Here is a 12,707-nt window from a genome sequence, read left to right as displayed (position 1 = left end):
CTGGCTCCAGAGCAGCTGGAGTCACAGTCTGTGCTTTCCAGTCTTCCCTCTTCCTCGCCCCCTACCCCTCAATTCAGTCGTCTAGAATTTTTCAGGGCTTTTCTAGTCGCCTCAGGTGCTCTATCAGTTTGACTCTTACCTCATAACCTATCCCTTCGTACCCACGCTGCCAGGCAATTCTTGGATCCCTCACTAAGCAAGTGAGTTTCTGCCTGGTCAGGACCAGTTTATCCAGAACTAACCCTTTGATGCAAGTCTGGAAATGTGATTGACCCAGCACCCGCAGAACCCTCGCGGTAGGTCCCTTGTCACGTGGGACCTAGCCTCCTCATGCCCCGCCCTACGCATGCGCCCCTCTCTCACTGCAGGTCCAGAACAATGCTGTAAACCCCGCCCAGCCCCTCCGGACCCACCCCCTGCTCTGAAGAACTGCATCCTAATTGGCGAGCCAAGTGTTGGATGTTGGCCCACTTAGGCAGGTGGTGATTCTTCAAAGATAACATAATCCACAACCAGACTACCTCTCGTTAGGGTTGTGGCTCGAACCTGGTTTTGTTTTTTTGGCCTCTAAAGAAATCATCTGGCTGGAGTCTGAGTCTCAGCTGTGGGCTAACCCGGCCCTGTGTCGGTGGCAGGTCCCGGTTCATAGGCCTCCTTTCTCTTGGGGAAAGGCGCAGGCGCCACATGCTTTATCAGTAACTTCCTGGCGACCAGCCCCAGCTTAGCGCCAAGCGTCCTGCAGGGTTGGTGGGAGGGCCAAAGTGAGCGGTTTAAAGCCCAGATCAAGCAGGGGCTCTTAGGAGCTACCCCTTTGTTCCTTCCGGAATGGTGCATAGGGCTGAGCCCCCCGACGGGGGCTGGGGATGGATGGTGGTGCTCTCAGCGTTCTTCCAGTCGGCGCTCGTGTTTGGGGTGCTCCGTTCCTTTGGTGTCTTCTTCGTGGAATTTGTGGCGGCGTTTGAGGAGCAGGCAGCCAGAGTCTCCTGGATCGCTTCCATAGGGATCGCGGTGCAGCAGTTTGGGAGTGAGTGCTGCGTCCGGGTGCGGTGGTCTGCCACCCTCGGAGAAAAGAGGGAGTTTGGGGACCAGAAAGGGAAAAGTGTCGGGAGGATGCTGAGGGAGGATGGTGGAGACCACCTCGCAGAACCCATTCCAATTCCCCAGGCCCAATAGGCAGTGCCCTGAGCACGAAGTTGGGGCCCAGGCCTGTGGTGATGACTGGGGGCATCTTGGCTGCGCTGGGGATGCTGCTTGCCTCATTTGCTACCTCCTTGACCCACCTATACCTGAGTATTGGGCTGCTGTCAGGTGAGACCCTGGGCAAGGGCAGAAGTCCAAGGCCTGGATTTTAAGCGTTTGGATTTTCACCTTCTTTCCTCTTTCCAAAAAGGCTTAGGGAGAACCTATGCCCTGAAGGAAATTCTTAAGCTGAATGACTAAGTCAGAGATAATCCAGAAAGCACAAGCCCAAACCCATCAGACTGGAGTGTAGAAGGGAGAATTTCTTTAAGATTGTGCTACGTATGGGCTGAAATAGATACCATTGCCTACTTAAAAAATAACAATGAAGCTTTCAATGCTTACACACCTGGGCAAAGGAAGATTAATGTGGCCAGAAACAGTAGAAATGGGGCTCTAATGCCAAAGTTTTGTGTTAATTACTTTAGGACCACTCTCTTGTCTTCCCAGATTCTCAACATGTGGGGAGCGACCCCTCTGGGAGAGTCGAACGATCCCTTCATGGGGGTCGCATAGCAGATACACCCTGACATCAGATATTTACATTTCACGATTCATAACAGTAGCAAAAATACAGTTAGGAAGTAGTGATGAAAATAATCTTATGGTTGGGGGTCACCACAGCATGAGGAACTGTACTGAAGAGTCAATACGTCAAGAAGGACAGACACCACTGCCATAAAATGTGTTAACCCCATTTTGCAGATGAGGTGGTTGAGCCTGGGAGAATGAGCAGAACACAGAAGGTCACACAGCTAGAAAATGTTAAAGCCAGCACTATGAGGACCCAGGTCTGAGGGAGTCCAAGGCAGGGGCTAGACTGCCACTGAGTAGTGTTGGGATTACTGGGTGCTCTAAACACCTCCAAAGCCCCCCACCTTGTTTTCCTTTCCACAGGCTCTGGCTGGGCCCTGACCTTCACTCCGACCCTGGCCTGCCTTTCCCGTTACTTCTCTCAGCGACGATCTCTGGCCATGGGGCTGGCCCTGACTGGAGTGGGCATCTCCTCTTTTGCGTTCGCCCCCCTCTTCCAGTGGCTGCTCAACAACTACGCTTGGAGGGGAGCACTCCTGTTAGTGTCTGCCCTCTCCCTACACCTGGTGGCCTGTGGTGCTCTCCTCCGCCCACTCTCCCTGACTGAAGACACGGCCGTGGGTGGCCCTTGGGCCCAGATCACCTCCCTCCTCTGTCATGGTCCCTTCCTCCGATACACTGTTGCCCTCACCCTGATCAACACTGGCTACTTCATTCCCTACGTCCATCTGGTGGCTCACCTGCAGGACCTGGGCTGGGACCCCCTGCCTGCTGCCTTCTTGCTTTCAGTGGCTGCTATTTCTGACCTTGTGGGGCGTGTGGCATCTGGTTGGCTGGGAGATGCAGTCCCAGGACCTGTGGCAAGACTTCTGATGCTTTGGGCCACCCTGACTGGGGTGTCACTAGCTCTGTTCCCTGTTGCCCAGGCTTCCACAACCCTGGTGGTTCTGGCTGTGGCCTATGGCTTCACCTCGGGAGCCCTGACCCCAGTGGCCTTCTCCGTAATTCCTGAGTTGGTGGGGACTGGAAGGATTTACTGTGGCCTGGGACTCGTGCAGATGATAGAGAGTGTCGGGGGGCTCCTGGGGGCTCCTCTATCAGGTAAGCAAAACAGGGTGGCCTGCTGGGCAGGGCATGTCATGGTGTCAGGTCGGGGGAAGGAACCTGGGTGGTGTAGGTTAATAGTGCCCTCTAGTATGTAAACAGTGTACAGCCTGCAGAGCCGATCCTAACAGTCCTGAAGTGGGTTCGCAGGAAGACAGAACTTGGGTTTAAGAAGGTCTGAGTGGGAAGACATCGGTGAAACTGCAGGCTTGGTTTTCAGAAGACCTGGCTTGACCTAACATGTCAGTGTCTTTTCCTTTGGCTCAGTGGGCCCCTGCCCAAATGTCTGAAACATCTGGTTAAAGTTCTCCGTGCTCAAGATGCCGGAACCTTCTGATCTTTAACATCTTCCTCTTTAACTATTAACTGGAGGCTTAAAAGGGCCACTGTTGCCAGCACAAAACACACAGATATGCTTGACTTAATATGACACCTACAGACTGGATTGAAATCCTTCCTACAGGGAGGGTGGCAGCCGAAAGGGCCTCTTAAGGCTGTTTAAGAAACTCCAGCCTCGTCTTCACCTGGTCCTACCTTGGGAGTTCCATCTCTTCTAAGACAATGGGTCTTCCTTTGCCCACAAATGGATCTAGGCGGTTAGACCCAAAGTGCAGATCACCCATGTATGTTTCTTTTTCTCTCTTGAACCCAGGCTACCTCCGGGATGTGACAGGCAACTACACGGCTTCTTTTGTGGTAGCCGGGGCCTTCCTACTTGCAGGAAGTGGAGTTCTTATCACCCTGCCCCATTTCTTCTCCTGCATCTCAGTTTCTACCTCCAGACCTCAGGACCTTGTGATAGAGGCACCAGATACTAAAACTCCCCTGCCCAAGGAGGAGGGACTGGGAGAGAACTAAACTCCACCGAAGGCAGTGGCCATGGAAACCAGAGCTTGACAGTGCCAGGTCTTTGGCTTCATCAAGGCATCCACGGAAGCACAGTGCCTTAGGATTCTTGATCCATCGCCTCCAGAGCAGGCCCAGGGTTCCTCCCATTTATGTGCCAACCATATGTATTTTGTTGAGGACTCACCTGTCATCTCCTTTGCTCTCCTCAGCTTTGCTGAGGGCTCCAGGAGATCTCATTCCACTGAGTCCTGAATCAAAGCTGAAAGTCAAAGGCCAGGAGTCTCCTCATGTTTTTATGTGATTTCTGCTGTTCCTTGTACGTAAAACAAATAAGGAAACTGGACAACAATTGTAACCTCAAAAGGAGCTGGAGATCAAGGTGCCTGGGGGCAGCTAATAGGGCCGTGAGCTGAGCAAAGGAATGGAGATGTCCGTGAACTCTGGTGACCAGAATTCTTCCCTCCCTCTTCTCCACCATTCCTGTTGGCAGGGGGCGGGGGATTTTAAGAGAAAGGCATTTGTAATGAAGAAGGCGGCTTGGGAGCAGAGACTGGAACTGATAAAGCTAATGCGTGATGACCTGAGAGCCCTGTACTTTTGAGACAGAGCCTCACCGTGTAGCCCAGGCCGCTCTTGAACTTGAGACCTGGCCTCCTCCTAAGCACTAGGACTACAGGTACACACAACCATACCCAGGTGGATTTTTGTTCCTCCTAGGCTCACAAAGGTGGATCAAAATGCAAGGAAAAAAAAGAATGTAACAAGGTTTGGGAGCTAGAAGGAAAGCTCAGCAGTTAGAGCACTTCCTGCTCTTCCAGTGTGCCAGAGTATAATCCAGAGGATCCAGCCTCCTCTGGTATCCATGGGCGCGCGCGCACGCACGCACGCTCGCGCGCACACACATATACACACGCACACACGAATGCACGCACACACTGAATAAAAATCTTTTTGAAGGTAGGTCTTTAGAGAGGGCTCAGCAGCTAAGAGCACTTCCTGTTCTTCCTGCTGACCTGTTTGGCTCCTGGTACCTACGCCCAGCAGTTCACAACTACCTGTAAGTCCAGCTCCAAGAGATCTGTCCTCCACAAACACACATAAATAAAAGTAATTTTTAGAAGTTAAAAGTATGAGGTTTAGGTATGCCCCTAAGAAACCGGAACTGACTAGCCGACGGTTCCTCAAAGACCCTCTTAAGGCAAGGATTGGAGAAATACAAACTGGACAGACATTCCTCATCGTCGGCGCCGCTGGGACCCTGTCGCTTTCAGCTAGTGTTTCGAGGTATCTTAAGTAGAGATTCTTGGGGTCCTGGATTGGCTAATGGAGCTCTCAGAAGGGTAAGATAAAAATTCTTTATTAAGGAAGTCAACCAAGAAAATGATCAACAAGTGGTATCCCGGATGGAGCTGCTGCCCCCCGTGGAGAGCAGGGAGACTTGTGGGACTGGGAGCAGTTCCCCTCTCTCAGGCGGAGGGGTAGCTGGAGGCGAGGCTGGACGGCAGGAGGGGAGGGCTCTGGGCAGCCCCATGTAGATGAAGCTGCCAGAGAGGATGAAAGAACTGCACACCAGGAAAGAGGCACTGAAGTCTCCTGTCTTATCCCTTAGGAAGCCTGAGAAGAGGGGTAAAGACATTTAGAAGCCTGGCATCCCAGGAACAGAAGACAGTCTTGGGCGAATCTTCGGGCTCAGCCCTTACCTGACAGAGGAGGGCCCAGGAGTCCCCCGAGGCTCATCAGCATCATCACCAACCCTGTGGCCTGCACCACACCTCCAATGCCTACCAGCCCCGGGAGCACGCCGAAAACCAGCGGGGCGTAACTCCCGGCACTCAGGCCATAGGCCCCAGCAGCGGCTAGCAGAGGAGCTCCCCAACCCTCCTCCGTCCCCACAGTGGGCACTAGTCCCACTGCCAGTACCCCTAATCCAGTCAGAGACCCAAACACCACCAGAAGCCTCGGAAGGGGCACCCAGCCCTGGTCTGCCAGCCATCCGCTGACCAATCGGGCACTTGCATCTCCAACTGCAGCGACAGCCACCACCAACGCTGCCCCGTAACCACCCATGCCCTGATCTAAAGCGTGCGGACCCAAGTGCACATAAGGGACGAAGTATCCGCCCCCAATCAAGGCGGTGCCCAAAGCAAAGACTGAAAAGGCCCGGCGCCTGAACAGACCTAGGCCGAGGGCAGCTAGGGGGGTGCGAGGTGGGGCCAGCGGGTCACCAGAGAGAGCTAAAGGCCGTAGCAAGGCGCCACAGGGTGTGAGGTGAAGGGTGACAGCGCCAAGGAGGAGCAAGGCACCCCGCCAGCCGAAAGTATCAAGGAGGAACTGCAAGGCAGGTGCCAGGAGCAGCGAGGATGCCCCATTACCGGTGAGCGCCAACCCTACTGCCAAGACCCGACGGCGGGAGAAGTATCGAGAGAGGGTACCCAGGGCTGGGGCGAACACCAGAGCCCAGCCAGAGCCTGCAAATGGATAGGACAGGATGAGGGTACAGATATGGCTTTGACTGCATTCCTTAGTCCCGCTTCTCCCCTGCACGCTCACGCGGACACACACTCACGCGGACACACACACACACACACAGAGAGAGAGAGAGAGGAGAGAGAGAGAGAGAGAGAGAGAGAGAGAGAGACTTGTACAGTCCCCTATCCTCTAAGAAGTTTCTATTCCCATTATCACCCCTTAATCGTAGGGCACCCCATTCTTCTTACCAGCGAGGAGGCCCAGGCCGAGGTAGAGGTGCAGGAGGCTTCGGGCGAAAGCCGAGAAGACCAAGCCAAGCGAGGTTAGGACTCCCCCAACCATCACCACGGGGCGTGCCCCCCAGCGAGTGCTCAGGGCGCTGCCCACTGGGCCTAGAAGGGGGCGGAGTCAACGAAGACATGCCCCGGGACCCCCAAACTATCCGCAACATTTCTCATTGGCTGTTTTGCCTGGCCTGGTAATTCCTCCCTTTGACCTCAAGACCCACTCTTCTAGAACTTGGTTCCACCAGTAGCTCTCAGGTTGTCTGGTAATCAAGTCTGCAGTCTCCCATCACTACATCCACGGCCTCTCCACCCGGTGCCCGCCTCCCACCTCGGGGGCCCCCCCTCACTGGCTGCCTGCTGCACGGCCAAGGCCAGGGCGCTGACCCACGCAGTGTCCTGGGCGCTTCGTTCAAAGTGCTCCGCGAGGTCGGGGAGGGCAAGGCCCAGGGAGCGTAAGAGCCCGTAGGAGAGCCCGTTCACGGCGAATGCTGCGGCCGCCACCACCCAGCCCCAGCCCCCGTCCGGGGGTCCGGCCGGCTTGGGGGTCATCGCCGTCTGCTGGGGTGGGGAAACACCTGTGAATGAAGTCTCCACGCCTGGGCCTCTGCTAGGGAGCTGACGTCCCTGAGATCCAGCCTCGGGCTGCTCGCCCAGGGTGGGCACGTCGCCCGGAGCATGGGCGCGGGAAGCAGGCCTAGGGATAGAAGTCCTGGGTGCGCGTGAGGTCCTCGGACGTGGGGCAGCAGGACCCCCCCAGGCCAGGGGCTCATCCTTCCCAACCTTTTTCTCTTACCCGACCTCTCCAGGCGTTGGGGGTAGGGAAAGGGCGAGAGTGGGTTCGGCTGAATTTTCTCCGCGCTTTCCGGGCAGGCAGGGTTCTGCGGAGCAGCTAGCCAGGGCAGAGATGGAGCCCAACTTGGACCGCTCTCTCCGGTAAACAGAGATCACCACAGGGACCCGAGCCACCTGGGACACGGGGTGGGGGTGGGGGTGAATACCGAGGGCGGGGGAACGAGAGACAGCCAATCCACCCAGGCCTGGCCGAGACCTGACGCCGAGTCCCACGGGGATTGAATTATCCACACACAACCCCCAGCCCTGGATAGGGAACTGCGGGGAATGAGGGTGCCGGGTGGCCGCGCCCCGCCTCTCCCCGCGCCTCTCGGCGCCGCGGGGCTCACGCCCACGCACCTGCCGACGGCTGCGCACGCAAGAAGAGCCGGGTTGCAATCCTTGCCTGGCCCGCTGCCCACGCATGAAAATAGCGGTGGTCTCTAAAACCTGAATGAGTTCTTGGATTCTCAGACTTGTTGCTGAGGATCCCGTAAAGCTCCGAAATCAAATTACTGGCCTCCAATGGCCAGCATGCCCTCACTGGGAAGGAAAGCGACTTCTCAGTACCAACACCTGTGGTGTTCCAGGCAGCTTCTACATACTCTGTCACTTCATCTTTACAGTATCCCTAGAAGACGGCACTGTCTCCATTTTACAAATGGAATAGCCGATCCTTAAAGAGGTTAGGTGATCTACTCTAAACCGTTCAGCTTTTTTTTTTTTTTTAAAGTGGAAATATCTGCATTTAGGTTTATCCTATCGTGGGAGGATACAGGGAGAACAGACCTAGGGGTGACACAGAGACTGGTACAGCTGAGGGAAATAGCCTGGAGAGAGATTGATGTGAACTGTCGTGGAAAGGGCAGAATCCATGCAGAGCCACAGTGCGTAGGATTCTAAAGCAAAGGTGACTGGGAATAGCTGAGCTCTTAGCCACCAGACTCGCTAAAGGCTTAGGCTAGATTTTTTTTTTTTTTAAGAATTCAGAGAAATCAACTCGGGTGTTTTTTTTTCTTGAAGACCTTAACGAGCATCCTTCCTTAGCAGTCATTATCGCTTTACTTCAGCCATTTGACTCAATTGGTTTAATCATTAAACTCTGCCATTGAAATTTCAGAGATTTTCAGGTTGGAGCGTATATCAACCGGTAGCCACAAGATGGCAGTGTTTCCTAATTGATGGGAAAGTATCTGCCTAGAAAGGGAAGAAACAGCTCAGAAGTCTGAAACTGGAAGACTAGAGTGCGTAAGACAGCCTTTCATCAGCACACCCCACCATTCAAGGCGAGTCAGGCTACCTCCCTGTCCCACACTCCCACCCCAGGGAATCAGCTTCCTCCCTCCTCAGCAAGTCTACCCTTTTCTCAGTTCTAGGTTTTAGTGTAAATGGTTTTTCTGCTGAGATGTCCTACAACAGAAGACCATGAAGGTTTGAGGCCCTGCCACACACACCTTAGGAAAGTGGACTTACTGGTTCACCAGCCAGGAGCTGTCTGTGAAAGCCACCGCGGTGGTGGCACCTGCAGGTACTTGGCCATGAGGGAGGCAGGCTACAACTGGCTGGTTTCCTGAGAAGTCAGTAAGGACTCTGCTCCCTGTAAGTGGAACCCAGCGGCCGAATGGCTCTCTCCGTGGTGAAGTAGAAATATAGCCAGAGAGGAGAAACTATTTCTGGGTTGTACCAAATAATGCTGTGTACTTTGGCAGAATGGGAAATCCAGAGCCTAGGGGGATTGGTTGCGAAAGGGCATGCTCCTTGTCTTCCTCGTGCTCTTAGCCAGAGTCCTGTGTTGTTCATGGAGGTAACGAACATTGGAAAAACGGACCCCCAATAAGACTTCCCGAGCTTGACTTTCCCTTAGCTATCTGAATGCAAACAAGTGTCTGTTTCCTTGTTTTTAAAATGGTTATAATAATAGTTACCTGATAGGGCTGTTGTGAGGATCAAATCCGTCACGGTGTATGCATGTGTAAGTAAGAGACTTAGGACAGTGTCTGAATAGGATACATAATAGCCCCCACGGTCACCACTGTAGCTCAGGGCCACTGGACTGGACTCTACAGCACTGCTTCCCTTTGCCAGGCGGCCACTGCAGACTCAAACCTGATCCAGCAAACTCAAGGTCAAGGAAACACATGGATCCTGTGAGTCTTTGTAGAATCACGTGGGTTATAAAGCATGGATGTTTTTAAGAAAATTAAATGGAAAGTGTGACTCCTTTTCTCTTTGGGGGGTGGGAAGGATGGGGCTCATGATGCCCAGGCTGACCCCAAGTTCACTGTGTAGCTAAGGATGGCTTTGAACTTATGCTGCCTCCCAGGTGCTGGGACTGGAGGTAATCAATCCCCTTATATCAGTACGTACGTAATTTCACATCGGCCTTTTCTCCTTCCAAGCTAAGTGTACGACCATGTGTATTGTCAGAAGTTCTGCTACTGTGACGATTTCCCTTTAACCATGCCTTTTAAGGTCCCCGAGTCCCAGACAGTGACTGGAATGCTGCAGCCGTCCATTTGTGGGTGGTGCCTGCACAGCAGGCAGAACATCTGTAAACAAGGGTCCAGTCTTCTCTTCCTTAGTCAGCAAACCATAAGGCACACCACCCCATGAAGCTGTAGGTGTGTGTGTGCTCGGGGACAGAAAGCATTGTAAACAGGGTAGGAACCAGAGGCATTTGACCAACTTCTTCATGCTACTTGCTTGTGCCATCAGGACCTGCTGGGGCCCAAACACATCCATTTCATTTCTGTTCCATAATGGATTGCAGCTGTGCACATCCAGCTTTATGGCGTGGTGGGTCAGAAAACACCCAGCTCATGATGGACAGCTCATGTCGCATAGTGACCTAGTTAATCCATCATCAAATGTCAAATGTTTTGTTTCCGCTAAGGCCCAGTAGCAGGCCAATGGCTGTCTGCAGATGGTGGAGAGCTATGCCTCCCTTGTGACTCACCTACAGGAGTCTGCCAGAGGCTCCAAATGGCATCCCTATCTGCCACTGACACCCCAAGTACCATCAAGTCTGCTGGATTTCGTGGTCCAAGTGGTAGAGCAGCCTGGACCTGCTGGAGAGCCTTCTCCTGTTCCAGGCCCAACATAAAGCTAGCAGCATTCTGAGTCACTTAGTATAGGGGCTGGCATAGCACACCCAAGTGAGGAATGTGCTGTCTCCAGGATCCAAATTGACCTACTGAACATTATGCTTCTCTCTTGGTAGTAGGAGAGGCCAAATAAAAAAAAAAATACCTTGGGGTTGGGGTTTTAGCTCAGTGGTAGAGCACTTGCCTAGCAAGTGCAAGGCCCTGGGTTCGGTCCCCAGCTCCGAAAAAAAGAAAAAAAAAATACCTTATCCTTCACCTTAGAGGGAATATCTCTCCATGCCCCACACCACTGGACTCCTGAAGATTTTACTGAGGTAGAAGACCCTTGAATTTTGGTTGGATTTATTTCCCATCCTCTGATTAGTGTGTGTGTTACCAAAGAGTTCAAGTGGTTGCGACTTCCTGCTAACTTTGTTCAATCAGCGTAACGTTGTCAATGGAGTGGACTGGAGTGACAGTTTATGGAAGAAAAACATGTGATCAAGCTCACTTCAAATTAAGTTACGATACATGGCTGGAGAGTCACTTTACCTTTGAGGTGTAAGGGTAAAGGGTTTACTGCTCTTGTCAGGTGAAAGCGACTTGTCTCTGGTGGCCCTCGTGTGCATGTGCTAAGAAGGAAGCGTCTCCTAGGCCAACCGCTGCATACCAGTGCCAGGAGATGTGTCAATATGCTCAAATGAGGACACCATATCTAACAGCAATTATAATTGGAATCACTATTTGATTAGGTTTGTGACAGTCAACTCCTGTTCTCCTTCACCCATTTGTCTTCTGCACAAAATAGAAGAGTTAAAGAGAGTTTGATAAGAGCCACTACCTCTGCATCTTTCACGTCCTTGATGGTGGCACTAATGTCTGTCATGCCTTCAGGGGTGTGCCATTGATTTTAGCTTGTTTTTGCAGTGCTGGAGGAGAAGCCTGAGACCCATGCGTTCAAAGCAAGCACTTTACCAACTGATCTTCATCTCCAACCTACAGGATTTCCATTACATATACATATGTATAAATACATACATTTATTCTGTTCCTCCAGACACCCCTCTTTGATCCAGAGACTTTTGCTTTTATCGTTTTGCTGACTTTGTTATTCTTGTGTTGCCGAGCGTGTGAGAACATGCTGACTGCCTTCTCTTGACTCAGAAACCGAAAGAGGACTCAAAATACATTTTATTCATCTTTTATACAAGATGTTTATTTATTTTTTTTTTTTTCCGGGGCTGGGGACCGAACCCAGGACCTTGCGCTTCCTAGGCAAGCGCTCTACCACTGAGCCAAATCCCCAACCCCTATACAAGATGTTTATAAAGTGGTAGTATACACCTATAATCCGAGCACTCGGGTGGCCAGGACAGAGGGATCACAGGTTCAAGGCCAGCCTGAGCTACATAAATAGTTCCAGGTCAGCTGTACTGTTATGGAACTGTGTCCTTCAGGGATGACATGGCCACTGCCATCTTGACACCAAAGCAGCTGTGACTACCTGGGTGAGGTGTGCACTAACATTTCCTCACGGAAGTGGGGTGGAGACACACGGGGAAATCACCTGGAGGCACACAGGTGGTCTATGTGGTACTCATAAGCCTCATAACTTCCTGAAGATATGCAAACGCTGAGTCATTGCTATAGAGAAAGATTCCTTACTGGTTTAGATGTCAATAAGTCACCCTGCTACCCCTTCAGGATTTGGTTGGTTTTCACAGGGCAGAGGACAAAGCCCAAGTTTTCTTAAATTCTTCCTCAGCCATGCTTCTGTAAGTAACAGAATTAAACTCATTGACTCACCAAGCTAGATTTCAGTGGCACATTCTTTTGGAGTAGGGAGGATGACAACAGGGTCTTACCATGTCACTCTGGCTAGCCTGAAACTTGCTTCAGGACAGACCCAAGCTGGCCCTAAATTCTCAGAGCTCTGCCTGAGGCTGAGACTGTGGATAAGGTACTGGGTTAGAGGTGTTCACCTCCATGCCTGATTGAAGGCATTTCTTTCAACTGCTCTAGCCGGAGTGAACAGACTCTTCCTTTTAAAACATCTGCCCAGGAAAATTATGCACCAGTTGGCACCCAGACAACAACATGGTGGGACCCAACTGCTAGGAGAAGCAGTTTGCAGATGGGTGACTGATATGCAACTGGAGATAAACGGAAGGTGGAGTCTTTTCAGAGGCAATCCTGATGTAAGCGCCCTTCCCTGCAGAGTATATCATGGCTTCCTTCTTGCTGGGGTAGCAGCTGGATTCTTACCCTTATGCAACTGAGGCTGTGTCATCCCAAGGTGGAATGTCTGTGG

The 12,707-nt window shown here is 52.3% G+C and overlaps 2 protein-coding genes across 6 annotated transcripts; one reads left to right on the top strand and one right to left on the bottom strand.

Moving 5' to 3' along the window:
* Window positions 1-539: 539 nt before the first annotated feature.
* Slc16a13 (solute carrier family 16 member 13) lies at window positions 540-4,310 on the top strand. 2 transcript variants are annotated; one of them, XM_032912476.1, is made up of 4 exons: window positions 540-1,024; window positions 1,165-1,308; window positions 2,137-2,874; window positions 3,530-4,310. In XM_032912476.1, the coding sequence occupies exons 1-4, from the start codon at window positions 826-828 to the stop codon at window positions 3,733-3,735; spliced, it is 1,287 nt and encodes a 428-aa protein (XP_032768367.1). In that variant the 5' UTR covers window positions 540-825; the 3' UTR covers window positions 3,736-4,310. The 2 variants fall into 2 exon arrangements, with proteins under 2 accessions (XP_032768367.1, XP_032768368.1); XM_032912477.1 differs by lacking the exon at window positions 1,165-1,308 and having other exon boundaries at window positions 654-1,024.
* Window positions 4,311-5,067: 757 nt separating this feature from the next.
* On the bottom strand, window positions 5,068-8,913 carry Slc16a11 (solute carrier family 16 member 11). Of its 4 annotated transcripts, none has more exons than XM_032912472.1 (7): window positions 8,787-8,913; window positions 7,674-7,856; window positions 7,276-7,448; window positions 6,830-7,037; window positions 6,444-6,587; window positions 5,427-6,194; window positions 5,068-5,340 (listed from the first exon to the last, which is right to left on the bottom strand). In XM_032912472.1, the coding sequence occupies exons 4-7, from the start codon at window positions 7,029-7,031 to the stop codon at window positions 5,111-5,113; spliced, it is 1,344 nt and encodes a 447-aa protein (XP_032768363.1). In that variant the 5' UTR covers window positions 7,032-7,037; window positions 7,276-7,448; window positions 7,674-7,856; window positions 8,787-8,913; the 3' UTR covers window positions 5,068-5,110. The 4 variants fall into 4 exon arrangements, with proteins under 4 accessions (XP_032768363.1, XP_032768362.1, XP_032768364.1 ...); XM_032912471.1 differs by having other exon boundaries at window positions 6,830-7,176; window positions 8,787-8,880; XM_032912473.1 differs by lacking the exons at window positions 7,674-7,856; window positions 8,787-8,913 and having other exon boundaries at window positions 6,830-7,040; window positions 7,276-7,358.
* Window positions 8,914-12,707: the final 3,794 nt, after the last annotated feature.

Source organism: Rattus rattus, chromosome 9 (genome assembly GCF_011064425.1).
Source record: "Rattus rattus isolate New Zealand chromosome 9, Rrattus_CSIRO_v1, whole genome shotgun sequence".
In the NCBI taxonomy this organism is placed as follows: Eukaryota; Metazoa; Chordata; class Mammalia; order Rodentia; family Muridae; genus Rattus; species Rattus rattus.
The sequence above is the reverse complement of the archived record's forward strand: the minus strand, read 5'-3'. Positions and strand labels throughout refer to the sequence as shown.

Excerpts from the sequence above, each read along its gene's own strand:
- Slc16a13 (XM_032912476.1), top strand. The coding sequence starts at position 826 with ATGGTGCATAGGGCTGAGCCCCCCGACGGGGGCTGGGGATGGATGGTG. Across the intron at positions 1,025-1,164 it reads CGCGGTGCAGCAGTTTGGGA|GCCCAATAGGCAGTGCCCTG; the intron begins GTGAGTGCTGCG and ends CCAATTCCCCAG. Across the intron at positions 1,309-2,136 it reads GAGTATTGGGCTGCTGTCAG|GCTCTGGCTGGGCCCTGACC; the intron begins GTGAGACCCTGG and ends TCCTTTCCACAG.
- Slc16a11 (XM_032912471.1), bottom strand. The coding sequence starts at position 7,739 with ATGCGTGGGCAGCGGGCCAGGCAAGGATTGCAACCCGGCTCTTCTTGC. Across the intron at positions 7,177-7,275 it reads CCAACGCCTGGAGAGGTCGG|GCCTGCTTCCCGCGCCCATG; the intron begins GTAAGAGAAAAA and ends TTCTATCCCTAG. Across the intron at positions 6,588-6,829 it reads GGCCGTGCAGCAGGCAGCCA|GCCCAGTGGGCAGCGCCCTG; the intron begins GTGAGGGGGGGC and ends GCCCCCTTCTAG.